This window comes from Balaenoptera ricei, chromosome 13 (assembly GCF_028023285.1).
Source record: "Balaenoptera ricei isolate mBalRic1 chromosome 13, mBalRic1.hap2, whole genome shotgun sequence".
In the NCBI taxonomy this organism is placed as follows: Eukaryota; Metazoa; Chordata; class Mammalia; order Artiodactyla; family Balaenopteridae; genus Balaenoptera; species Balaenoptera ricei.
Window position 1 is genome coordinate 63,662,298 of NC_082651.1, and position 25,687 is coordinate 63,687,984.

At 54.1% G+C, this 25,687-nt stretch overlaps 2 protein-coding genes across 3 annotated transcripts in view; one reads left to right on the forward strand and one right to left on the reverse strand.

Annotated features, from left to right (window-relative positions):
- STPG4 (sperm-tail PG-rich repeat containing 4) overlaps nucleotides 1–22,164 on the forward strand; it is a 60,818-nt gene extending 38,654 nt beyond the window's left edge. Inside the window, exon 7 of one of the 2 annotated variants that reach the window (XM_059943407.1) lies at nucleotides 21,446–22,164. In XM_059943407.1, coding sequence (XP_059799390.1) covers nucleotides 21,446–21,514 — 69 coding nt within the window. In that variant the 3' untranslated portion in view covers nucleotides 21,515–22,164. Of the gene's footprint in view, nucleotides 1–239; nucleotides 379–21,445 lie in introns of those variants that run through there. The other variant, XM_059943406.1, reaches the window with a different exon arrangement.
- The window catches only part of TTC7A (tetratricopeptide repeat domain 7A), a 130,888-nt gene continuing 119,302 nt past the window's right edge, over nucleotides 14,102–25,687 (reverse strand). Inside the window, exon 20 of the mRNA XM_059943405.1 lies at nucleotides 14,102–16,356. Within this exon, the coding sequence (XP_059799388.1) occupies nucleotides 16,135–16,356 (222 nt within the window). The 3' untranslated portion in view covers nucleotides 14,102–16,134. The remainder of the gene's footprint in view (nucleotides 16,357–25,687) is intronic.

The window sequence follows — 25,687 nt, forward strand, 5'->3', positions numbered from 1 at the left end:
CTTGGCCTCTCTTCTCTCAGCACCTCTGCAGCCTTGGGGAGAGCTGTGGACAAGATCAGGTCTCAGCCCCAAGGACAGGCTCCAATTCCAGGCTGCATAGGCCCCAGCCCAGGCCACTGTGGCCCTCGTCTCCCTCCGTGGGGATTTGCCAGCCACGTCTGAGCCCACAGCCAGGCTCAGGAGACTTCAGGTTCTGGTGTCACTATCTCATCACTCCCTGTTTGCTGTTGTGTTTTCAGAAAACGCCAGGCCCAGGAGCATACACATCTTCAGCCCAATTCCCCAAGCAGCCCCGGACCATAGCCAAAATGGGCCGAGAACATAGCCTTTTCTTCAACAACACAATTGGCTTTTAAAATAAACCCATCTTGGCCCTAAGCGACTTCGAGTTTTAGTAAGTTCTTATGTTTAGAAAACTCTATTTTGTCTCTTCTTTAGGAGGGTTTGACCACAGACCATAATCGATGGCCTGGGGGGACCACCCAGCCCGCTTATCTGGAATAGTCCCAGCAAAATGTCCAGTTCACATGCAGAAGTTTCCTGGTTTGAACAATCAGTTATATGTTCCCTCTGTGTATTGTCAGAGGGTGTATCCCCAGAGGCTGTGCCCCTGAGCTGCTCTCACAGCACCTGGACAGGCCCTGATATGTCAGGTGGGCTCTGTGCGACCTTGGGCTCTCTAGCTGGGTCTCCAGTGCACTGGGGTTATCATGCCTCACAGACTCATGGAGACTTTCTTGGGGGGTCGGCATTCAGCCAAGGCCAACCCGAGCTTGACGGGATCCCAACAGATGGTTCTTTCTCTTTCTCAACTCCCTGAAGAGAACAATATTGATTCAACCCGACGAGCATTTGTGGTTTCAAGTCAACAGAAATATTTTGAGGATCTGCTCCATGCCAGGTGCTGTGCTGGGGTTAGGGAGTGGAGGTTGAAACAAAGATGAACAAGGCATGTGACCGAGTTTAGGGAGGGTTGGAGGGGAGACAAGGCCAGAAAGGTAGTTTGGAAGAGTTCCCGGCTTGAGGAAGGCTTTGAAAACCATGCCAAGAGCCTCTTTCCGGTCACCTTGTGTGTGCAGCTCAGGGGTGGCCGTCATGTGGATGGCAGTTCCACCAGCAAGACATGCCCTAGTCTCGGGAAACTGCGAGATCACCACGCCCGGTGTGTGGAGGAGCAAATTCTGACAACAAAGGCCACAACAGGCACTCAGAGCAGGGACAGGGCAGCACGGCCCAAGCGGGGAAGGACGGGCGGGTGCAGGAGGCAGCTTGGCTGGTACCCAAGGGACCAGGAGGCCGAGATAGGCAGAGAGGAGAGGGAGGAAGATGGAGGGCAAGTAACCCCGTTTGGGTGAAAAACAGGAAGAAACATTTGCTGGAGGGGAACAGAGGGAGCCTGGCCCAACTAGAGTGGAGGGTGCAGATGGGGGCGGGAGGGGGCTTGGGCAACCCCCAGACCACAGGCCAAGCAGTCAGTCCTGCTCTGGGAGCTCCAGCCAGACGGACCCTATGCTGGACAGCCAGGGTCTCGTGAAGCATGGGCAGACTAGAGTCATTAATCAATAATAAGAAGGAATCTTTTTCTTTTTAACTAAAAGAAAGAAGAAGAAGAAAACCTAATATAAATCCCTATATTTTATTATATTAAAAAAAAACCCAGCTCTCTTCTCTAGTCACATAAACACCATTATAAAGTGGGCGTTGGGCGCAAGGAAGGGGAGGTCATCATCTCCCTGGGTTTATCCGCGTCTCACATTTGTGGAAGAAACTCCCTGCACTGTGTTCCTTCAGAGCAGAAAACGGCCCCTTGGAAGATGAGGCAGATGCCTCAGGGGTGGCAGCTCCTGTCCCACTCTGATCAGCAGATGGCAGCAGGGCAGATAGTTCCCAATTTTATTCTCCAAGTGGGTCAAAGGCCCCTGCAGGATGAGAAGGTAACGCTGGCAGTTCTGACAGAGCGTGTTTCTCTAGGAAGCAGTGTGTCAGGTTGTGCCTGGCGCTCAGGGCAGCAGTTCTAGAGAGAGGGAGGCGAGAGTCGGTCACGTCTGTTTTGGGGCTCGTGGGTGGAAGGATAGGGGAACCCCTCACACTGGCAAGGGCAGGGGGGAGCTTGTGTTGCAGGTATGTGGGGTATCTCCCCGACAGCAGTGTGAACCAGGGGCGGGCAGGAACCGCCTCTCTCTCCCTCTGTCTCCCCTCTGCTTCTCCCTCAGGCCAGCCTCTTCCCAGGCTTAGGGTCTAATGCAGCCTTCTCCTCGCATCACTTCCTGAGCCCACGCCCTAAAGAACGTAAGCAGCCCCTCCTGGTTCCAGTATCAGGTTCCCAGGAGAGAGAATCCAGTTGGCCAGCTTGGGTCGGGGGTCCACCCTTGGGGCCTCCAGCTGTGGCCAGGAGGGCCTAGACCCTTGGTGCAGACGTAGCTGCAGGGGCCAGCTGTGCTGGGGTGGAGGGCAGCTCCCCTGTGTTCTAGAAGAGAACGAAGACCCTTTCAGAATAAGAAGGAGAGGGCGTCTCCTGCCTGGCCTGCAAGAAGGGGGCTTGGGAGGCCTGCAGAGACATCACCTGGAGGTGGAACCACTGGAGAACACTCCGCAGGGCCACCCTTGAGTTTCCAGTCCAGGCACTAACTTTGCCCTTGGCTCCTGTGACTTCTCTCTTCTCTCTGGAGCTGGGGGTACCCCAGCCCTGTCCTCCTGTCCAGCCTTGCCACCTGCCCATAATGCAGCCTCCCCCTGCTCTGTGTCTCCTCCGTGGTGATGTGACAGAGGCGTTTCCCTAGGTGCTAGCAGAGGGGTTGGCAGGCACCAGGCGGCCAGGAGAGCAGTGATTTGCTTCTCTTCTTTGACATATTCCAGCATTTTTTATAGAATCTCATACAGGTAGGGAGAGGCTTTCCCAAACAGACCAGAGGGATTCTGGATGGCTTTTTCCTGCCACAAGCCTAAAAACTGGGACAATGCTGGAAGAGCAGGGCCTCCTTCTGTCCTTTCCAACATGGAGAGACTGGACAGACTGGGGTTGACTTTGAGCTTGAGTTTTGAGATTGGGATATAAACACCTAGCAGCTACGGCTGTTGTATGCATCCAGTGACAGGTCCAAACTGACTTAGAAAAGCCAAGAGCTGGCAGATGGAAGGGAATGTGGTGTTTATCCTACGTCCCGAGGGGCCTTCCTTGCAGGGTCCCTCCTCCATCCCCCGTGGACCACTGTGACACTGACTTCTCGAGGTCCCGGCCCTGGCTTCCCTGAGTATCCTGCTGTTCCTCTCCCCTCCCCCACCTACACTCCAGCTGCCCTCTGAATTTGGCTTCAACCAAAGCGAATGGTTTTCTTGGCTGCAAATATCTTCTGCTGTTGCCATGTGAAATTCCCTCCGCGTTAAGTCAGAGCATGTCACAAGTCGCAGCACTCGTGGGGACAGCTTGTCCTCCCCCCCGCATCTCTTTCCCTCCTTCCTCACCCCCACTGGCACCCCCACCCCCATTGCTTTCTGGACCCACAGGGGACACCTTGCAGACCTGGAGACCTAGGGCCATAGGTTGCTCAGGTGACCAGCCCGGCCTCCAGCATCACCTCTCACCTGCTCGGTACCACCCGCCTCGAAGCAGCACACAGCTGCCTGAACTCCCGTCCCTGCGGCTAGGATTACTTTGAAAGTCCTATTATCTTGAAAACACATTCTACAAGTTGAGAATCAGTTGTTCTAAGCTGCATTTTAGAATCCCCGGGGGAGACTTCACAAAGCTCAGTGCCTGGCAGCTCCCAAACAGATCACATCAAACTCTCTTGGGTAGGACTCAGGCCCAGTATTTTTCTAATGTGCCTCCCCATCCCCGCCCCCCCCCCCCAGGTGATTGCAATGATCAGCCAAGGTTGAGAACCGCTGCTGAGATGGTGTGAAGGCACCAATCACCAATAACTCTGGGCGGGGCCACAGGTAGTTCCCCCCACCCCTGAAGGTTTAAGAAGACTTGGCCGTTGCCCTAGGAAGTCATGCTCCAGTTAAGAAGAGGTTGGTCCGCGTTAGCATCTGGCTGAGTCCTAAGGAAAGAGATGGCGCCGGGCCGGATGGTCTGAGTGAAGTAAGTTCCTGGAACGTTACCGGTGGAGGTCATCCTGCGTAGAGAGGTCAGCAGGGCCCTGAACTCAGGCACCTCTCGCCGGCCTGACTCTTGGCTGGGCTTCTCACAGATCTTTGGTTTTGGCCAAGGGCGGGGTTGCAGGCATACAGAGCCTGCCAGGCCCAAAGGGAGGGGTTTGGGTACCAGATTCAAGGCTGCAGGGACCGGGTAGGCCTGTGGGGGCCAGTGCCAGAGACCCAGACCCTGGCCCAGCTCGCCCTACCGTCTCCCCAGAGAAGGGGCAACTGTGGATGGCAGGAGGGGCCAAGGCTGACGGAGGCCTGCATGTTGGGGGTGGCGAGTAGGCGAGAGGGTGGGGGATAGAAGGAGGAGGAGCCAGAGGAAGGGGAGGCCCAGGGGGTGGACGCGTGGAGGATGTCTCAGCAGGTGCTTCGCGTTGCCTTGTTGACAACACCCTTAGCTCTATCGGAGCCCAGAAAAGTGTGTCACCCTTTTGAAGAGAGATGGGGGCTCAGAGAGGCCCATCCATCAGCGGAGGGAGGTGGCAATGTGGCTGCTTTGGGTCTGAGTGTGGCTTAGTCCCTGAGAAGTGTAGGCAGGAAGGGAGCTCAGGCCTAGTGACACTGCATCTCTGGTCACCAGAGTGGGCTCGGGGGGCGGGGGGGGAGGAGCCAGGGAACTGAGCAACCTGGGAGGGGGCAGGGTTGGATGGCAAGGCAGTGCACTGGAGGCGTGCAGGTCACAAGCAGAGCTCTGGGCTTGATGAGGGCCGGCCTTTGTCCCCTCACCCCCTTTCTGAAGTCCCAGAGCTCAGAGGTCCTGCATGGTAACTGAGGGCCATCATGGAGAAAGGAAGTTGCTGGAGCTTCTCTTATTCATCAGGACCAGAGGGGACGCTTGGAAACACGCCAGGCAGGGTCACAGCTGTTGAGGCTTCTAATCCCCAACCCGTCCTGGGCTGGGCATGGGAGCTGGACTGCAGAGAACCTGTGTGCCGGGAGTAGCTCGCTGTGGAAACAGACCATCTGTGTTAGTTTCCCATGGCTGCTGTAACAAATTTCCATAGACTCTGGTGCTTAAAACAACACAAATTTATTCTCTTACAGTTCAGGAGGTCAGGGGTCCCCAAATCAGTCTCACTGGGCTAAAGTCAAGGTGTTGGCAGGCTGGTTCCAGAAGGAGTCTCTTTCTGGAAGCTCTGAGAGGAGAATATTTTCTTCTCTTTTTTAGCTTCTGGAGACCACCTGCATTCTGTTGCTCATGGCCGCTTCCTCAAATCACTCCAAACTCCTGCTCCCACAGTCACATCCACTCCTTACTCTGACCCCCCTGTTTTCCTCTCCTCTTGTAAGGATCCTTGTGATTATATTGGGCCCACCTGGATACTCTCCCCATCTCAAGACCCTTAACTTAATCACGTTTGCAAAGTCCCTTTACCATGTGAAAGAACATACTCACAGGTTCTGGGGATTAGACATGGACACCTTCGGGAGGGCGTTATTCAGTATTCCACACCATCTATCTAACTTATAGCTGGGATAGGATGTGAGGCATCCTTTTGCCTGAAATGCTACTCTCCCCTGGCCCTTCATGTGCTATCTTCACCTTCCCCAGTCTTCCCCAAGCTGGTTGGTGCTTCTCCTAAGGGCTCCAGTAGTCCCCAGATCCTTGCCTGAGGCCAGTGTTGGATTGTGGGCTCTGAGATCATAGAGTTGGGATCTACTGGGGCATCGGTGAATTTCCCAGTGCCTAGTACAGTGTTAGCACACAGTAGATGCTCACTGAATACTATATTTTACTGAGGTATAGTTGATACAACATTATGTAAGTTTCAGGTGTAAAACATAATGATTTACAATTTTAAAGATTATACTCCATTTATAGTTATTATAAAATATCGGCTATATTCCCTGTGTTGTACTATATATGCTTGTAGCTTATTTATTTTATACATGGTAGTTTGTACCTCTTAATCCTCTATGCCTATCTTGCCCCTTTCCTCTCCTCACTGGTAACCACTAGTTCATTCTCTATATCTGTAAATCTGTTTATTTTTTTGTTATATGTACTAGTTTGTATTAGTTTTTGGATTCCACATATAAGTGATATCATACAGTATTTGTCTTTCTCTGTCTGACATATTTCACTGAGCATAATACCCTCCAGGTCCATCCATGTTGTTGCAAATGGCAAAATTTCACTTTTTTATGGCCGAGTAGTATTCTATTGTGTATATATGTGCCACATCTTCTTTATCCTTTCATCTGTTGATGGACACTTAGGTTGCTTCCCTATCTTGGCACTTGTAAATAATGCTGCTATGAACATTGGGGTGCATGTATCTTTTTGAATTAGTGTTTTTGGTTTTTGTTTTGTTTTTTTTTTCTTTTTGGATATATATGCAGAAGGAGAATTGCTGAGTCATGTGGTAGTTCTATTTTTAGCTTTTTGAGAAGCCTCCATACTGTTTTCCACAGTGGCTGCACCAGTTTACATTCCCACCAACAGTGTAGGAGCATTCCCATTTCTCTACATCCTTGCCAACATTTGTTATTTTTGTTCTTTTTGATGGTAGCCATTCTGACAGATGTGATATTTCATTGTGGTTTTAATTTGCATTTCTCTGATGATTAACAATGTTGAGCATCTTTTCATGTGCCTGTTGGCCATTTGTGTGTCTTCTTTGGAGAAATGTCTATTAAGGTTTTCTCCCCATTTCTTAATCAAGTTGTTTGTTTTTTTGATGTTGAGTTGTATGTGCTGTTTATATAGTTTGGATATTAACCCCTTATTGGTCATATCATTTGCAAATATTTTCTCCCATTCAGTAGGTTGTCTTTTTGTTTTGTCATAGGTTTCCTTTGCTGTGCAAAAGCTTTTACGTTTAATCAGGTCCCATTTGTTTATTTTTGCTTTTATTTCTTTCGGCTTAGGAGACAGATCCAAAAAAATATTGGTATGATTTATGTCAAAGAGTGTTCTGCTTATGTTTTCTTCTGGGAGTTTTATGGTTTCTGGTGTTACCTTTAGGTCTTTAATCCATTTGGAGTTTATTTTTGTATATGATGTGGGAAAAGTGTTCTAATTTCATTCTTTTACATGTAGCTGTCTAGTTTTCCCTGCACCACTTACTGAAGAGATGGTCTTTTCCCCATTGTATATTCTTGCCTCCTTTGTCATAGATTAATTGACCATAAGTTCGTGGATTTATTTTTTTTATTTTTATTTTTTTAAATTAACTGATTTATTTATTTTTGGCTGTGTTGGGTCTTTGTTTCTGTGTGAGGGCTTTCTCTAGTTGCGGCAAGCGGGGGCCACTCTTCATTGCGGTGCACGGGCCTCTCACTGTCGTGGCCTCTCTTATTGCAGAGCACAGGCTCCAGACGCAGAGGCTCAGTAGTTGTGGCTCACGGGCCTAGTTGCTCCGCGGCATGTGGGATCTTCCCAGACCAGGGCTCGAACCCGTGTCCCCTGCATTAGCAGGCAGATTCTCAACCGCTGCGCCACCAGGGAAGCCCAAGTTCGTGGATTTATTAATGGGCTGTCTGTTTTGTTCCATTGATCTATGTGTCTGTTTCTGTGCCAGTACCATACTGTTTTGATTACTGTAGCTTTGTAGTATAGTCTGAAAGTCAGGGAGTGATACCTCCAGTTTTGTTCTTCTTTCTCAAGATTGTTTTGGCTATTTGGAGTCTTTTGTGTTTCATAAAGTCTTTTATATTATGGAAGTTCCTTTGATTATTTTGAACCACAAAGAATTGTCTAGGGAAGGGCTGTTAGCCTGAATATCATCAGTCATTTCTGGTGTTTGATGCCGACAAAAGTCACCTGATGAAATAAGTTTTTAAAAAGAGGAGGTAAAGAAACTTAGTACTGATTTTTTTAAAAATTTTTAATTTAATTTAATTTAATTTTTTGGCTGCACTGGGTCTTCGTTGCTGCGTGAGGGCTTTCTCTAGTTGTGGCGAGCGGGGGCTACTCTTCGTTGAGGTGCACGGGCTTCTCATTGTGGTGGCTTCTCTTGTTGCAGAGCGTGGGCTCTAGGGCACGAAGCCTTCAGTAGTTGGCGGCGCACGGGCTTAGTTGCTCCGCGGCATGTGGGATCTTCCCGGACCAGGGATTGAACCTGTGTCCCCTGCATTGGCAGGCGGATTCTTAACCACTGTGCCACCAGGAAAGTCCCTTAGCACTGATTTTAGAAATCATTCCTGGAGGTTTGACCTTAAGATTGTAGGTGTTAGATGTTATAAACAAGCTCTCTAAGATCACTTAAAAAGCAGTAACGTTGGGAGTTCCCTGGTGGTCCAGTGGTTAGGACTCAGCACTTTCACTGCCGTGGGTCCAGGTTCATTCCCTGGTCGGGGAACTAAGATCCCGCAAGCTGTGAGGAGCAGCCAAAAGTTAAAAAAAATAAAAAATAAAAAAAGTAAAAAAGCAGTTGCATTAAAAGTTACATTCTGGGGAATGGGGTTGGGTAGGGGGAGAATGCTCCTAATGTTTTACATATGGTACTTATGGCTCCAGTTAAAATCTCCAGTAGCCACATTATTCCAAAAATTTAAATGTGCCCTATCTTATATGGAAATGAAAATGAAGCTTCTGGAAAGTTGTGTTTAATGACCCACATATCTATAGTGCAGATGAAGATCCTAATGGCAAAGATGCATGAGTATTTCTAAAATAATTTCTAGAATGGGATTAAACATACATGTAACTCTATTAAGAAAATATAATGGATTGAGACCAACTGTAGGTCCTTGAACAGCCATAACAGACTCAGGAGGGCTAAGGTTTCTCTTTGGAGCCCTGTCCCAGGCACCCCCAGGGTGAAGCGCTGGGATGGTGTGTGTGTGCTGGGCAAGGGAAGGCTAAGGTCAGCCGGTGGGTGGGGCCAAGGTGGCCTCACTCCACATTTGTACCCCAAGCCTCCCACTGGCAGGAGAGCCCCCCTAAAGGCCAGCCGGTGTCCCGCTCCTGAGGGCACGTGTAGGTGTGGCTGAGCCCAGGTGTGTGGGATGTGGGGGCCACACCCGGGAAGCAGAACCCCCAGGGCCTGTGTGCCGGCCTGGGTGTTCTGACAAAGCATAAGGGTCCCATGAGGTGAGTGGTGAGAGGTGCAGGGGGGGAGGGAGGGAGGGAGAGAAACTTCTGGAAGGTGTGGGAACTGGGTCTTGAAGAAGAAGGGGCACAAGGTGAATTCTGGGAAGAGGCCCAGTAGGAGTGGAGTGGATGTGGGAGAGCGTGGGTCATTGTGGGCACAGGAGACACCCTCACAGGTAGGGCGAGGGCCCAGGATGGGGTGTTCCCAGCTCAGAGGAGATGCTGTCTGAATGGACGAGAGTGCCTGGCCCCAGGCTAGCAACTGCCGGGGCCCTCTGTGCGCTCACGCCAGCCTGCACTGGGCCAGGCCGTCACAACCCCTGCACCCTTGGCGGGGTGCTCTCAGGGGTGCGGGTATGAGCGATGTAGGGGGCCCCACTCACAGCCAGTGAGCCGGGGGCCTTGTTGGGGGTCGGGGAGTGAGCTGTGGGCTCCTGGGCACGAGACAGGTGAGAGGGAGCTTGCAGCGGCCTCCTTCTGGGCCCAAGCTGAGGCCATGGAGCTCGCAGTCAGTTACAGAGACTGCCCCAGCTGCTGAAACCTGGGGACGGGGAGCTGGGGAAGCCACCTATGCTCTGACCTCCGCACAGAGAAGGCACCCATCTCAGGTGTCAGAGCTGACACCTGAGGCCTGTTAGTCTTTGTGACAGTGTCCCTATGCCTGCTCTGATCCCCGTTTCAGCGTACACGTGCCTCCTCTGGTTGGCGGGTGTCCCAGGAAGAATGCCGTAGACAGAGGTTCTCGCACGCAGACCGCCCGAGTGTTGATCACTCACTGCCCTGGTGGCTGGGGGCCTCGGGCAGGTCACCTCACCTTCCTGCACTGCCTTCCCTCCCCTGTGAGATGGGCTTTCGCCATGCCCACCGGTGCCCCTTTGCTTCGGGTCGGAGCCCCTCCCCCCATAGGCGGGTGCCCTGGCATGCACCCCTCTGCCCCCAAAGGCTGGTCTCCAGGTGCACACTGAGAGGAGACCTGGGGAAGGAGAGTGTGCCTCTCTGGGGATGGGCAGGGCCACCAGGAACAAACACACTCGAGGTCCCTAAGTCATCAGGGGGTCATTGCAAGGACCGAGGAAAGGATTCAGATGGGAGTCTTGACTTCAGGTTGCAGGAGCTGGAAAGGTCGTCTGGGATAGAATGGAGCTCTCTTGAGTCCATCATCTTTTGCCCCCTTGAAAATGGGCATCCGTTTCTTTTGGTTGGAGAGCTCCATCTTTATGGAGATTCACCTGCTCTGCATTTTTCTCTTCTTGCCCAGCCGTTCTTCCTTCTTGCCTCTGGCCCTTGGCTTCTGGCGCTTTTCAGCCTCTGCTCCCACCACCAACTGCTTCTTTCTCTGTCCCAACTCACACCGCAGAGGCCAGACCCTCTGCAGCCTTCAGCACTGTCAATGTCATGCAAGGCAAAGAGAGGTGGAGGGACCGTTCCACATTAAAGGAGACTAAAGAGATGTGACAACTAAGTGGAATATGTGACCCCCGGCCAGGGGAAGACAGTGCTACAAGGAACAGTGGTGACAAACTGGCATATGGACGGGAGAGGAGAGAAAAATACTGTGTCGGGGTTAAATTCCCTCATTTGTGAACTGTGCTGTGGTTATGTAAGACAAGGACCTTTGTTCTTAGCGAAAACACACTGAATTATTAAGGGGTAAAGCGGCATGATTTATGCAACCTATTCTCAAATGGTTCGGAAAAAAAATATGTTTTTAAAAGAGGCCCACAATGACTGACTTCTTGCCAAATTCCAAAGAGACAGTTAAGGGGGGAAGAGAATGAGTGAGAGTGTGAGAGAGCAGGGACGGTCACCACCAGTCTGGGGGTCTCTGTGTGGGGTGCCCAGGCCACCTCATAGGCTGTGGGCCAGTGCACAGAGGAGGAACTTTGGTTCTAGAAACCACCCATGGCCCAGTCAGCTGGTGGGCAGGACAGTGGGGTCACATGGCCCAGCGCACAGCTCCCATGGTGACCTTTTCTTGTTTCTGGGTTGCCTGGCATCTCGAGAACCCGCTTGCTCTTTGGGGGACTTTGCAGCTTGTTGAGTGGTCTCTGTTTAAGGAACCTCCTCTCCGGCTGCACAAGGGGCAAGGGTGGCAGGCAGCCCTGAGCATCGGCCGTTCTCCCCTGCTGGAGGATTCCTGGTGATGCACGTTTCCATGGATCCCAGAGGGGTCATTCGGCTGCCTCAGTGATGGGCACTGCCTGCCTCTTCCATCGTCTGGTGAGCTGGTGCTGGCTCTGTGGGCGAGGACCTTACTCTCAGCTTTGCCATATTCCTAGCTGTGAGTGGAGGTGCCATGATCTCCATGTCACCTTTCATGGGGACAAAACCCACTTCCCTAGGTTGTTGACTACCAAAGGAGCAATGTCGGAGAGAGAGTCCACAGATAAGCAAAGTGCCTTATGCCTAGTATAGTGCAGGGAGAATGTTAGGATTGTCACTGTCATCAAGAGTCAGGACAGGAGCCCCCATGAGGTACCATAAAGTGACAATGATAGGGAAGGGGTGGGGTGGGTGTTCAAGGGGGTGTGAGTTCTGTTGTCTTCCCCCTCCAGGGGGACCTGCATCGTACCGAGTGCCCAGGCGGGCAGGGCTTGAGGGAATGATGGGCTGATGCAGGGTCTCAGAAGGGGCCCGTTACTGCTCACCCGGAACTCCAGCTGCTCAAGCAGCCATATTTTGTGTCCTGAGGCCCATCCCCTGGTCACAGCTGGTTGTTCTTAGGGACCCACGGAAAAATGAGTGGGACCAGTGGGATCCTCTCATCCAAGAATCTAAGCTCAGATGCACAGAGGGGGGTTGCTGCAGCACTGGAGGTGGAAGGCCAGCCAGGGTATGTAGATTGAATGTAGTCCCATGGGAGCATCTCTGAGTGAGCGAGGTCAGCCAGCAGGGAGAGGAACAGGGAGGAGGCGGGGCAGAGAAAATCATCACACAGGTATCCAGTGGTTATTATGGGCCAGGCACTGTTCTAGGCTCTTTCCATGTTTTTTCTCACTTAACCATCATGACAGTCCACAAAGCAGGCACTATTCCAGGATTATTCTTACTTTACAGATGAGGAGACAGGCACAGAGAGGGTAGGTGACTTGCTCAAGCGCACAGGGCCAGCCAGTGGTAGAGCGGCCTTCGAGCTCAGTCTGGGTGCTGACTCCGTCACCAAAGACGGATGCATGGCTGCCTCGGCCCCGTATCTGTGCACTGCAGTCCCTGCCCTAGGGCTCCAGGGAACCCCCCCACCCCTTGTCTCTTTCCTGGGGCTACCTTCAGTGGGTCTCTGCTTTTTGCAACTGAGAGAGCTTGATGAAAATTCGAAGGAGTTTCTGGCATGGAATACTTTCCCAGTAGGACCTCCCTAGCTTCCAGAATCCAACTCTGCACCACGTGGGTTGGTCCCACAGGTCACTTATGTGTGAGGCTTGTTGACTGTGGCTTGTCATCAAGAGCTGGCAGCACGGGCTGGGGGATATTTGTTTAGCTGGATGCTTCCCGAAAACCAGGCCAAGAAATATTTGCACAGTGACATCTGAGCGCTCGGGTCGGGGGGTGTGAATGCAACCGTGAGTACTTTGGTAGGAGTCTGGGGGTGGTGGCTGAAATTCCATTCATACCTGTGCCTGCAGATAAACACTATTAATACTGCAGGGCTGTGGGCTGGAGGTCCATGGGGGTGACAGTGCAACCGAGTCTTAGCCCCAAACTCCAGCCCTTGTTTTGGTACAATGGGTTGGACACGGGGCTGGCTCCCTCCCTCTACAGGGAGGGCTCGATTGTGAATGAGGGGTCTGCAGATGGGGAACTGGAGGTCAGGAAGTGCCTGGGTCTCCACCACTGCCTGACTTTCCAACATCTGACCAACCTGAGGTCAGCTCAGCAAAGCCCTCCTCAGGGACAGGAAGGCCGCCCCTCCCTGCCCCTCTCTCCCTCCAGATTCCCTCCAGTCTCATCCTTGTAGGATGAGCTTTTCTAGGCCTTTCTCCCAGGCTGGCAGACAAGTGGCACCATCTATAGCCTAAAGCAGCCTTTAATTCTCACCCCAGGGGGCCGTGAGCTGGCGGGTGAGGGTGTGTGACAAGTAATCTGATACTAATTGTTAAACCACTAAAGACTAAACGTGTTTTCCAAAAAGTATCACAGGGAAATCAAAGCTGGGCACCCAGGAGCTCCAAGAAGGGCTCTTCCTCGCTAGAACAGCAAAACCGTAACCCCGGTAATAGGGCTGAGGATCAGGGTGGAGGTGGCCAGGGTGCTGAGCGGGCAGCTCTAAGCCAGCCCCCGAGTTCGAGGGGAAGCCTTAAGGGCAGCTGTCTTCAGACTGTGTGGGTGCAGCCTTGGGGGTCCATCCGATAATCCCCTGGGGTGCACGAAGAAAACAGGGCTTCTGTGTAAACTGATGTCATCCTTTGATACACATTTTATAACGTATATAGTGTATTTGTATGTGGTATAACTTCTATAAGGAGAATATCGGTATGGACTTTTCAGAGCAGGTGGCGGATCTGGATGTGGCCTGTATTCTCACCACACACCCCTCCCCTGGCGCTTTCCCCCAGGTGCTGAAGATGCTCCATTGGCAGTGCCCTTGGGGCAGTCTCTCCTGTTCAGGTGGCAAGTCTGGCCCTGGCTTCTCCCAGCCAGGCTCTGGAGGCAGCAGGGGTCTCTGGCCCTGCCTGGACCCCTCTGCTGCCTCCCACCCCCCTCCAGGCTTTGGCCATGCCTCCGCAAGGCTTTAGCACCCTCCCCAAGCCCTCATCACAATCTCCTCAGTGGGCCCCTCCCTCCCACTGCCCTCCCCACCTATGTGTCCCCCACCCGGCCTTCATGACCTCTCAGGCCTCTGCCTCTTCTCCAGGGCTCCCTCAAGGCCTGTCCCATGGGTACCTGGTAGATAAATGAACACACTGCTTCACACAAACCTGCTTTCCCTTCATGGGACTCTTTATTCAAGACCTTTGTTTTGAATTGTCAAGCAACTTGCCCGGCCCCGCTGAGGCTTCCTATAAGGAATGCTTCAAGTCAAAATGCATTTGTTGCCTTTGCCTTTCCTTACCAAGGACTCACTACCAACATCTTTGGGCATCCCAATGTAAACCAACAGCATTTGCTTTTTCTTTTTTTTTTTTCCTAACAGAATTCCAGAATAAAAATAGATCTCTATCATATATATATTTATACACATACATACACATATAGAGATCCTTCAACCAGGCGGGATGAAGGATCTGGTGTCCTTACAGTGTCCCTTGGCCTGGCATGGGAAGGCTAGAGGCACAGGCTCTCCCTGGTAGCACCTGGAGGTGTGTAGTGCTGAGCCAGGGCTGGGAGGAGGGTGGGTCTCCAACAGCCTCTCGCCTCGCCTCCAAGGAACAGACCAGGCTCTGACAAACCAGGGCAGCCTCACCCGACCTTTCCACACACCTTCAAGTGAGAGATGTACCACACGGGGCTTTAAAACTGAAACCCAAAGTGCAGATAAGAAAGGAGTTCCCTGATAGGCCCGTGGGGGCTGCCTTCCTGGGGATAGTTCCAAGAGCATCACGCAGCAGGGCTAGGGGAGCCAGCAGGGAAGACACCCACCCACCAGCACCCCCAGGACCCCGGTAGAGACGGGTGTCACATACACAGAGGCCTGCACAACCAGGGAGGGGCTAGGCTCCGGCCCTTCCTTGGGTCTCTAATTACAGTCCCTGTTTGGCCCCAGGCAGGGGGAACCAAATGGCCAGGGCGGGGCTTGGGTCACCCAAGAAGGCCTGAGGTGAAAATGGGCTGTGGATGGTGAGCGGTGTTAAGGGCAGTCCTAGAGATTGCCAATCTCCACATTATAACCCCTACAGGGATCTATACTGTACCCATTGCCCAGAAAGGTAAGGCGTGAAGCAATGAGGTGTTGATGCAAGGAAGGGCTGGGTCCAGCAGCCATGTTTGTATCCTAGGGGCTACAGCCCGGGGCCTGAGGAGGTGGCTGAGGCCTGTTTCTAGAGAGGTGGAGGTGGGCAGAAATGGAAGTTTAGTTAGGGCCAGAACTCAGTGCCCCTGGCCAGACACCAGAGGCCCCAAAGGCACTTGGCAACAGAGGGGAAGAGTACAGGCGGGCCCAAGCAAAGAGGGGCAAGGCCAGGCACTGTCCACTAACTTGAACCTGGGAGAGGTCCATCCTCTTCCCGCTTGCCAGCAGATTCTTCAAGCCATGACTGCCCTGGGCACGACCTGAGAGTGGGGTGTGAGGCCAGGGCCATGGGGCTCCCCCAGGCACAGAGGCCTGGTGAGGGCAGGTGGTGAAGTACAGGTATGAGGCTCCCCCACTAGCGCTGTTGGGGAACAAGTCCAGTCACCATGACTCTAAGTCACTTAGGGTTCAAGCAGACTGCCTCCTGAGGGGCCAAGGAAGGAACCCAGGAGAACCCTCTCGGCCCAGCCAAAGGGCAGCTCATGGGGTTCATCTTTGGCGTGGGGAGCAGAGAGCTGAGGTTCGAGACTAAAGCTTGTGCAAAGCCGGGAAATCCAGGGTCAGAGATTTTGAAGGAGGGTGGCAGGTACAGTACAGGGGCTTTTAGACAGGTGGGGGGAGGTACCCAAGCCTCACAGACCCTTCCTGCACATTTAGATGATGCACAGATACACTGGGGAGCGTCCCCCGTGTTGATGTGGCCTCCCAGGTACTTCCTTGCTCATAAACTCCATGAAGTCTGAGTCCAAGGAACAAGGGATTTGTTTTTGATGCAGATCTAGTCCACCCTGCTCCAGATGAGCAGCTCTCAGTCCCAGCTGGCCCTGGAGGGAAAGCAGGGGTGGGGGGGTGGGGGGAGGCGAGGAGAACTAGGGCTGCAGCCTGCAGACATGTTCCCTAGAGATGGATTTCCCTGAGGCCCTGTACCTCCCCTGACCCACGCTCCCTGCTGCCCGCCTGCCCGCTGGGCAGCTCCCTCCCTCCCAGAAGCTTCGAGGCCATGTCAGAGCTCTCTGGGGATGATGGAGAAGGGCAGCACTGGGCTGCTGGCCTCCAGTTCGAGGGCGGTGAGAAAGCAGTCGACGGCGGCCTCGCTCTGGCCCTGGGCCTGCAGCACCTCGCCCAGGCCCTGCCATGCCTCATGGCAGGTGCTCTGCCTCTCCACGGCGTCCCGTAGCACCTTCTGGGCCAGGCTCTTATGGCCCAGCTGACTCAGCGTCGCACCCTGGGGAGCAAGCACAGGGCGGGGTGAGCGAGGCTGTCCCGGGGCAGGGGCATCCCGGCCATCGGGGTAAGGAGTGGAAGCGGCGCGGCCACGAGCCAGAGAGGGCTCTGCATCTCGGGCTCGGGTACTGTCAAGCGACCGTGCCCTTGACCCATGCAAACCCTCCCTGTGTCCATCCCAGCCTTGCTTCCAGCCCGGCCTCCCGGGTCACCCACCGTGGCAGCTCTGATCCTCCTTGCCCCAGGGGATGGGCTTTAAGGGCAGCAGACCTGGCTTCGAGTCTCCCCATTACAGCTGAGGGATCCCGGGCAAGTCACCCCCCTCTGTCCCTCAGTTTCCTCATCTGTAAATGGGAAAGACCACTGTGCCCACCTCTAGGGTTGTTGTGAAGTTTACACGACAGTATAGGCAAAGCACTTGAACAGTGCCTGACGTGCGTGAGCTCTCAGTCAACGGATCTGTTACCCCCAGGCCCCGTGCTGTACTGTGGCGCTGCCCTTCTCCCCAGGGACCTGTGAGACCAGGGAGTGTGCGCTACAGGCCTGGGGAGGACCTCAAGCCTGTGGGTGAATGCACAGCTCCTGTGCCTGCAACAGTAGCCTGTCTTCCTGGGACCTAAAGCCCACCCCAGCCTGGCCAGGCAGGTGAGGGTCACAGGAGGAGAGTCAGATGGCCAGGGAACCGGGGACAGATGCTGGGTGAAAGGAGGGCCTCTGGGCGGGGAATCAGGGCTGCCTGGGAAGCTTGGCCCTGTTGTTTGGAGAGAGAGAGGAAGTGACAGGAACTGTCACAGAGTTGAGAAGTAAAACTGGCACCTTGTCCCCCTCTACGTCCACCCACACTGGGAGGGGTGTGGGGAGGCGGGGAGGCCAGGGTGGTGAGCAGGGGGCAGGGCCAGGGTCCTCTTTCGACCTCCAGTCCCAGAAAGACTGCTTTGCACCATCCCACCAATCTGTGTCCCAGCCCTCAAAGGTGCCATAGGATAGCAGCACAGGGGGCCATCCTCTCATTCAGACATGAGGTAAAGCCCAAACAACAGCGACTTCCTGGACAGGCGGGGGCCGAGATGGGGGTGGGGAGCTGCCTTCTGTGTGCCTGGAGCCCCCTCTCGGGTGCCCGCCCACTGACGGCCATGTACATTTTTAGCTGGAACATTTTCCTCCTCACCGCACTCCCCAGAGTTAGGCCCTCCGTTGCTATGGAGACCCACTGGGGAAGATGCACATGGCTGATTTCATAAAGTCTTCCGAGGGCTTGGAATACGACCAATTAGGCAAGAGTGAAAGATGGTGCTCAGGAAGCCCTAGGAAAAGCCTCCCCCTCTGAAGGCGCTGGCTGGCGGTCTGGTGGCCAGGGGGAGGGAAAGGAAGGGGAGCTCTTCAACCGAGGGCGAAGCTGTCCCCAGGGGACCACAGGGATTGGGGGGGAGGACAGGGGAACCAGGGGCAGGGTAGAGCCTCAGGCAGGGCTCCTGGATCTGGCCAGATGGGTGCAGTGCTGACTCAGGGCTGCCCAGGACCAGTGGGCAGTGTCCAGTCTGGCCAGCAGGGCTCCAGGCCAAGCTGCTCTGTCCACATGGCCTGGGAGCTGGACCCTGAGCAGCTCATGATGGAACAGGGCCCACAAGGAGGAGGGCAGGAAGGCGAGACGACAGGCCGCCAGACACCAAAATTAAGCACCAAAAATGGAAGGTTTGAGCCCTGTGAGTGCTGCCCATGGGGGAGCAACAGAGGACAGATGGGGAAGGCCAGCGGGGCCACCCAGGGCGGGGGCGGGGCCACAGTGGCTTTTACACACCAAGCTTTCTATATTGAGCTTCCATGTGAGATTTTTGTTGGAAAAGAGGGCTTTATAGCTAAAAACAAGTTTGAAAACCCCTGATCTGAAGAAGTGTGTAGGTGTTTGGGAAGGGGCCAGATGTGTCTGCAGGCTGAACAGGGTGTGTATATGCGTGTGTGTGTGTATGTTGGTTTTACTCGTGGTTTAGGAGGTTTGTGGCAGGCTCCTCTGTATGTTCTATGTAGAGGGGAAAAGCCCAGGGCTGCACAGCCGGAAGACCTGGCCGGGTTGGAATCCCAGCTGTGCCACTGACAAGTGCCATGACCATGGGCAAGTGGCCCATTTTCTTTGAGCTGCTGTGTCCTCATCTGTAAACCAGGGGATAGAACAGTCCTACCTCGTAGGCTATTGTGAGGATTCTGCAAGGATGAATTTGAAATTATATAGCAGGGTGCATGGTGGGCTGACAGCAAATGGAAGTGTCCCCAGGATGAACAGAGGGTCCTGGGTAGAGGGGCAGGGAGGGCACAGAAGAGCGATTTCTCTGGAGGGCAAGGCTCCCTGTGAGGGAAGACTGTGGGCTGGCGTGGGGTTGGATCACATCCCCCCAACCCTGGGGTGCTGACCTGAGAGCCTGAAAGGAGACACCGGGGTCAGGGTGGGGTCTGGAGGCCCAGGGCCTGTAACAGGATCTGCTGCCACCTGCCCGAGACACCAGCCCGTTGGGTTCATGTTTGGTAGCAACTCGGAGCTGTTTGCTGCCTGACAACTGGGCGGGGCCCTGCCCCAGGAGGATGTGAGGTCTCACCTGCTCTCCCACAGCCCGGCGCTGAGCCGAGGGCCCGCCATCAGTCACCCCACCCCCAGCTGCCCAGAGAACAGGTCTCCAGGGAGATGGTGGGAACACAGAACTGGTGTCTCAATTCCATCCCGGCTGACTCCTTCCCTCCCTGCGCTGAGACAGGAGACCAGACCTGCTAAGTGACTCTCAGCTTCTGACGCTTGACCTGGGAGATGCCATCGCCGTGCTGCCCACACAGGGATTAGAACGAAGTGCGAGTCGCTGATGGTGGTGGAGCTCAGGGAGGGGCAGGGCTGTGGGGCAAGTCCCCAGAAATTCCCGAGGTCATCCATTCCCTCTTCCTGAGATCCAGGAAGGAGGGAGCAGCTGGCCTCATCTCATCCACCGGTGACCCTGCTCCTCTAGGAAGTCTTTCTTGCCTAAGGACAGCACCTGCTGCCACACCACCGCCTTGAGACTATGCTCCTCACTGTAGCTCTTGAATGCCATCCCTGACCCCACCCCCTTAGGCTGAGAGAGACAGGGTCCCCAGCTCCTGCCTGCTCCGTGATTTCCCACAGGACAGCAGCTCAAAAGAGTTTGGGGGGATGGGGGTGGTCCCGGATGCAAAGCCAGGCACACCAGAGGCCTTTATGCATACTTAGTGACCTGCTTAGGGCCACAAAGGCAGGCAGCCTGAGGGCCGCCTCCCTGGCTAGGGTCTGGTCTCCAGTTTGTATGGAGACTCCGAAGGGACTCTCCCTGTTAGGAACCCAGGTTCTCTGCGGAAGTACAGGTTGGGGTCAGGAGCCGCAGCCCGGGATGGGGATGAAGGGGAGCGGGGGTCCTGCCTGCCTTTTGGAGAATTACCACTGCACACCATCTCAACCGGTTAATTCAGTGCCTGACGCTGTCCCCCAGAGGGGAGGGGCGGCAGGAAGGTCCCGGCTATGTGAGCCCTTTTCTTCTTTGGGGGGAGGGCGGCCCTGGGAAGCAGCCCCGAGTGCTAGGCCAGCTGCAGGCCAGGCTGACGGCTCCCTCCCCACCCCTACCCTCAAGTATTTATAGAAGTTATTTTGGGAATTTTCTTTCTGAGCTCAAGGCACATTCCTGGGATTCTATAACAGCCTTTCCAGCTGGGAAGCCGGGAATCAGCTGGAGGCTGCTGGAGCCTCCCGGTCCCTGGAGCCCCCTGCTTGGGGACCATGGGGCTGCAGGAAGGAGTCCATGGCGGGACAACCTCTGAGGCTGCTCCAAGGCTCCCTCCCTTCACCCACCCCAGGGCGGGGATGGGAGGAGGGGGGGCTGACACACCCTTCAGGGAGGCCCACGTTCCAGCCGAGCTCAGGCTCTCTCCATGCGCTCCCGGATCCTCCCAGGTGTGTCAGCCCCTACCTGTCCAACCGCACTGGGAATGAGGAATCCATCCCGGCTGACAACCTAGCCCACACATCACCACATCCCGCCTGGAGCTGCGGCAGCTCCAGGCCCACAGGCTGGTCCTACCTCCTTGCTGGGGGGAAGGGTATGACTCCTTCTAGATGCACCCGACGCCTGGCTGATGAGCTCCCACCCAGAGCTCCCCTGGGCTCTCACAGGACGAGGCCTCGGCTGAGAGAGCCTCCAGACTCACTGAGAGCCCAGCCTAGCTAGGGGGCTTCTGGGGCAGCAGAGGTGGCTGTGCTCTTCACATGCCAGAACTCACGCCTGTCCCTTCCTCCTCCTGGGGCCTCCGCAGGTGAGATGTTGTGAACACCAGCGGGCCCCTCGGCTGGGGGTGGTGTCTGTCTTCAGAGGGCCACAGCCAGGCTCAAGGACAAGCACCAGCTTGGTCAGAGGGCGGGCACAGCCTGCGGGGGAGGGGGCCTTGCCAGTCCCACTTCTAGGCGGGGGGCTGGGCCTTTTCGGGTTGGTTTCAGGCTCTGGGCTGGCTGGGGGCTCTGCCCACCCTGGAGCATGGCCAGGCCCACAGGGCCAGGTCAGGAAGCTGCAGCGAGGCCTCTGGACTTTGGATTCTAGAAGTGAACACCCTGTGATGGGCAGCGAGAAGGGGACTCCATGGCAGATGCTCCTCTCTAAGCAGGAACCAGAGCCGAAGGGGGTGGTGATGGCCTATTTGTGGGGTGTGCTGGCCTTCTGCACAAGGGGAAAGGCCTGAACCCTGCTACACCCTCCAGACATGTCTGTCTTTCCGACCACTGATTCTGGGGTTAAATTAAGCCAGCAGTGCTTAACCCTGGCTCTGAGCTGAGTCTGTGACACTGCCAGAAAGCTTCCTGTCCACTTCCTCATCAGGGTTGGTGTGGACTTGGAGTCCACACACCGGCCTAAGGTTCGCCTAAAGTCCTGGGTCAGAGGCAGGGGGACCCGCCTCCACGAGTCCAGGGCGTGGGCTCAGGGTGAGTGCTGGGGCTGTGCCAGCACGGGCATGAGGCGGGCTGGGGGCGGCCGCTGGACACAGGAGGCCCAGGCTGAGGGGACACGCCCTGGCACCTCCCATCCCTCCTCCCTTCTCCACTTCCCCATCAGGGAATGCAGACCTCAGGCAGCACTGCGGAGGGACCAGGAAGAGAGCTCACAATAAAACCACTGCATTAGGAGGTCACAGGGCCAAGAAGACATTCCTATTTTCCTGCCACACAGAAGCAATATTCCTGCCCCACCGGAGCTGGGGAGACTCCGCTGACGAGGGGCTGTGTGTGTGTGCAAGAACTCAGCTTCTACACACACACACACGCACGCGCGCGCAAGACTTCCAGGTCCTCCCATTGCCTCAGGCTGCCTGGACCCTCTCAGCCCTCTGCCACGGCTCAGGAAGCCAACAAGGAAGGAGAAGTCTAGGGCAGGTGGGCTGTCCTGGATGCGGAGGCATGGGGCCCTGGAACCAGAGACCTTGCTGTTCTATGTACTGCCCGCCTCATCCAGCGTCAGGGAACCTCCAGAAGGCCGGGTGCCGAGTTTCACTTCTCAGCTGCTCAGGACACCTTTCCTCCTTCAAGTCAGGAGGCAGCGGCTGAACCAGCCTAACAAGACTACGGGCTCGAGCGTAGGGCCTCCCCGAGCCTGGCCTTCCCAGCTCTTCCTCTCCAGCAGCCTCAGGGCCCAGCATGCCCCTTTAGCTGCAGAGTCTCACCCGACATATGCGACGGCAAGAGGGGGTCTCAAATCCCCCTCGTCCCTCAACGCAGACCCTAGCTCACTGGGCCGGCTCCCCTCGCTCTCAGCCAAGGTCAGCCTGGCCTCACACTGTGCACAGTCTTGTCCCATCCGCAGGGCAGCTGGGGCTGATGTCCCAGACCTCTGTGCCTTGGTCAGAGTCGCTTGGTGGACTCAGAGGACGGAGAGGCTTGGCTACGATGAGCGTCTGGGGCTCGACTCTGGGCATCTCCTTCCCTCTGCAAGCCAAGAGCATCTGAACCTGGCCTGGGAGCCACACTTTGAAATGAAAAAGGTAAAAGTAAAAGCTTTCGCACAGCAAAGGAAACCATAAGCACAATGAAAAGACAACCCACAGAATGGGAGAAAATATTTGCAAATGATGCGACCGACAGGGATTAATCTCCAAAATATACAAATAGCTCATGCAGCTCAACAGCAAAAAAACAACCCAATCAAGAAATGGGTAAAAGATCTAAAAAGACATTTCTCCAAAGAAGACATACAGATAGCCAAAAAGCACAAGAAAAGATGCTCAACATCGCTAATTATTAGAGGAATGCAAATCAAAACTACAATTTGAAGTATCACCTCACACCGGTCAGAATGGCCATCATCAAAAAAATCTACAAACAATAAATGCTGGAGAGGGTGTGGAGAAAAGGGAACCCTCCTGCACTGTTGGTGGGAATGTAAATTGGTGCAGCCACTATGGAGAACAGTATGGAGGTTCCTTAAGAAACTAAAAATAGAATTACCATATGATCCAGCAATCCCACTCCTGGGCATATATCTTGAGAAAACCATAATTTGAAAAGATACATGCACGCCAATGTTCACTGCAGCACGATTTACAATAGCCAAGACATGTAAGCAACCTAAATGTCCATCAACAGAGGAATGGATAAAGAACATGTGGTACATATATACAATGGAATATTACTCAGCCATAAAAAAGAATGAAATAATGCCATTTGCAGCAACATGGATGGACCTGGAGATGATCATACTAAGCGAACTAAGTCAGGCAGAGAAAGACAAATATCATATGATACCACTTATATGTGCAATCTGAAAAAATGATACAAATGAATTTATTTACAAAACACAGACTTAAAAAACAAACTTATGGGGCTTCCCTGGTGGCGCAGTGGTTGAGAATCTGCCTGCTAATGCAGGGGACACGGGTTCAAGCCCTGGTCTGGGAAGATCCCACATGCCGCGGAGCGACTAGGCCCGTGTGCCATAACTACTGAGCCTGAGAGTCTGGAGCTTGTGCTCCGCAACGAGAGAGGCCACGACAGTGAGAGGCCCACGCACCGCGATGAAGAGTGGCCCCCGCTCGCCGCAACTAGAGAAAGCCCTCGCACAGAAACGAAGATCCAACACAGCCCAAAATAAATAAATAAATAAATAAACAAATAAATTTTAAAAAACAAAAAAACAAACTTATGGTTACCAATGGGGAAAGGTGGGGGGGAGGGATAAATTAGAGTTTGGATTAACATATACATACTATTATATATAAAACAGATATTCAACAAGGACCTACTGTATAGCACAGGGAAATCTACTCAATACACTGTAATAACCTAAATGGGAAAAGAATCTGAAAAAGAGTGGATATATGTATATGTATAACTGAATCACTTTGCTGTACACCTGAAAGTAACAGAACACTGTAAATCAAACATACTCCAATATAAAAAATAAATTAAAAAATAATCAAAAAAGAAAAAGGTAAAAGTAACCCTGTCTACTGGGCCATTAACTTACAGAATTCTTTAACCTAATCCTAACAAGAGCCCTAGGTGCTTGGCGTCATGAGTCCCATGTTACAGAGGGGGACACTGAGGTTCTGGGAGGTTGAAGAACTTGGCCAAGGTTAAGTGGTGAGTATAGGCAAAGTGGAACTCAAGTCCAGGTCAGTCATACTCGAATGCTGTGCTCCAACCTCCAGACATGATACTGGGGGCTTAAAAACCATCCCAGCTAACCAGCCCCAGAGGCAACCTCGAAGGCAGCTCTGCTGGCACCACGGGCCACCCAACAGCACAAGGAAATTTGGGCCAATGACCTTTGTCCCATGGCAGTGAGGTCAAGCAGCCCAGTCAAAGGTGGGGCTCAAGCTCAGGCCACCTGGTCTTCCACGTGAATGGTGGCAAAAATACCCAGTGTTGACTTATCTTTTCACAGCTCTCGGCTCGTCCCCTAAAACTACCCCTTCAGGTCACAAGGACCTGAATTATTATCCCCATCTGATAGAAGAGAAACTGAACCGGCGAGGGGAAGTAATCTCCAAGTGCCCCCATAACTTGAAGGCTGGCAGGGCTGATTGCGTGTCTCAGACCTCTCCTGTCTGGTCCTACCCTCCGGGATTGGGGATAGGACCAGTCAGGGGAGGGTGGGTGGAGCTCTGTGCTGCCAGAGTTCACCTCTTTGACCTTAGAGAACACAGCCTTCCAGGTTAGATTCCTGGAGCACCTGCAAAAGGCCCAACCCAGAACCTCAGGTTTGGGTGGGGCAGAGCCCTGGTCCTTGCTGACTCAGGCCCCACCTTGGGGAGGGAGAGGGATGGTGGGAGCGAGCTTCTGGGACTTAAGTCTTGAAGTGGCACACCCCAGCCTGGAGAGAGGGAGGCAAGAAGCTCTGGGGCCAACTGGGGGTGGCCGCACACCATGGCCGTGCCCCAAGTCCACTTAAAGACAACAATGCTGGGAGCCAGACGGAACGAATGCAGGGGAATAATTCATCAGCAGCTCTCATCAGAGGGCAAGAGATGACAGAAACACTGTCTTCCTGTCTTTCCAGGGGCATCTGGAGAGAGGATAGGCCGGGTCACGCAGCCAGGATTGCTTCAGAAATCACATCTCTGGGAATTAACACGACAGGAGCCAAAGCTTACGCAGGGCTGTCTCCCCCTACTGCTGGGGTGTCCGAGGTGGAAAGGGTTCTGGGGAGAGGGGGCAGCAGGCGCTAGGGCTCTGTCCCAAGAAGACAGCATGACCAGGGGCAGAGGCCAGTGAAGAGCAGGGAAGCCTGCCCAGAGAGGGGCCAGGAAACCACTACCTCCCAGGATCTGTCCCTAGGAGAGGAGGGCGGGGCGCCAACCACCACAAACACAGATGGCAGGGACGCAGCGACGCCTGCCCACTCCTGGCTGAGGCTTTCAAGCTATCCCTTGCAGTGAGACAGGCTGCACCAAAGCATCCACAGTCCCGGCTCAGCCAAGTGGAGGGCAGGGAGAGTGAGGCAGTCTGTGGCCAGGGCTAGTGACCCTCCTGCCATTAAGGTCAGGTGACCTCCAAGGAGCCCCCTCTTGGGAGTGTTCTCAGGGACTTGATGACTCCATCAGTCACTCCTGGGCTCCTTGCCTTCCCTAAGCATCCCTGCTCCCTTGGAGGGCCCCTCTCGGCCAAGCCCACGGAGCCTTCTCTGAAAAACAGTGTCACCCTAGGGACAACTCCTCTGCTGATCTTGGGAAGGACCGTGCTTCCTTTCTCAGGTTGCCTCAGGGACAGGCAGGTAAAGTTCAGGTTTCCCCTTCCTAACTAGATTCTTCTCTGCCAGTAAATTAAGTTCTGAGCAGCCAGGCTGAGTGAGTGGGGTTTCCGG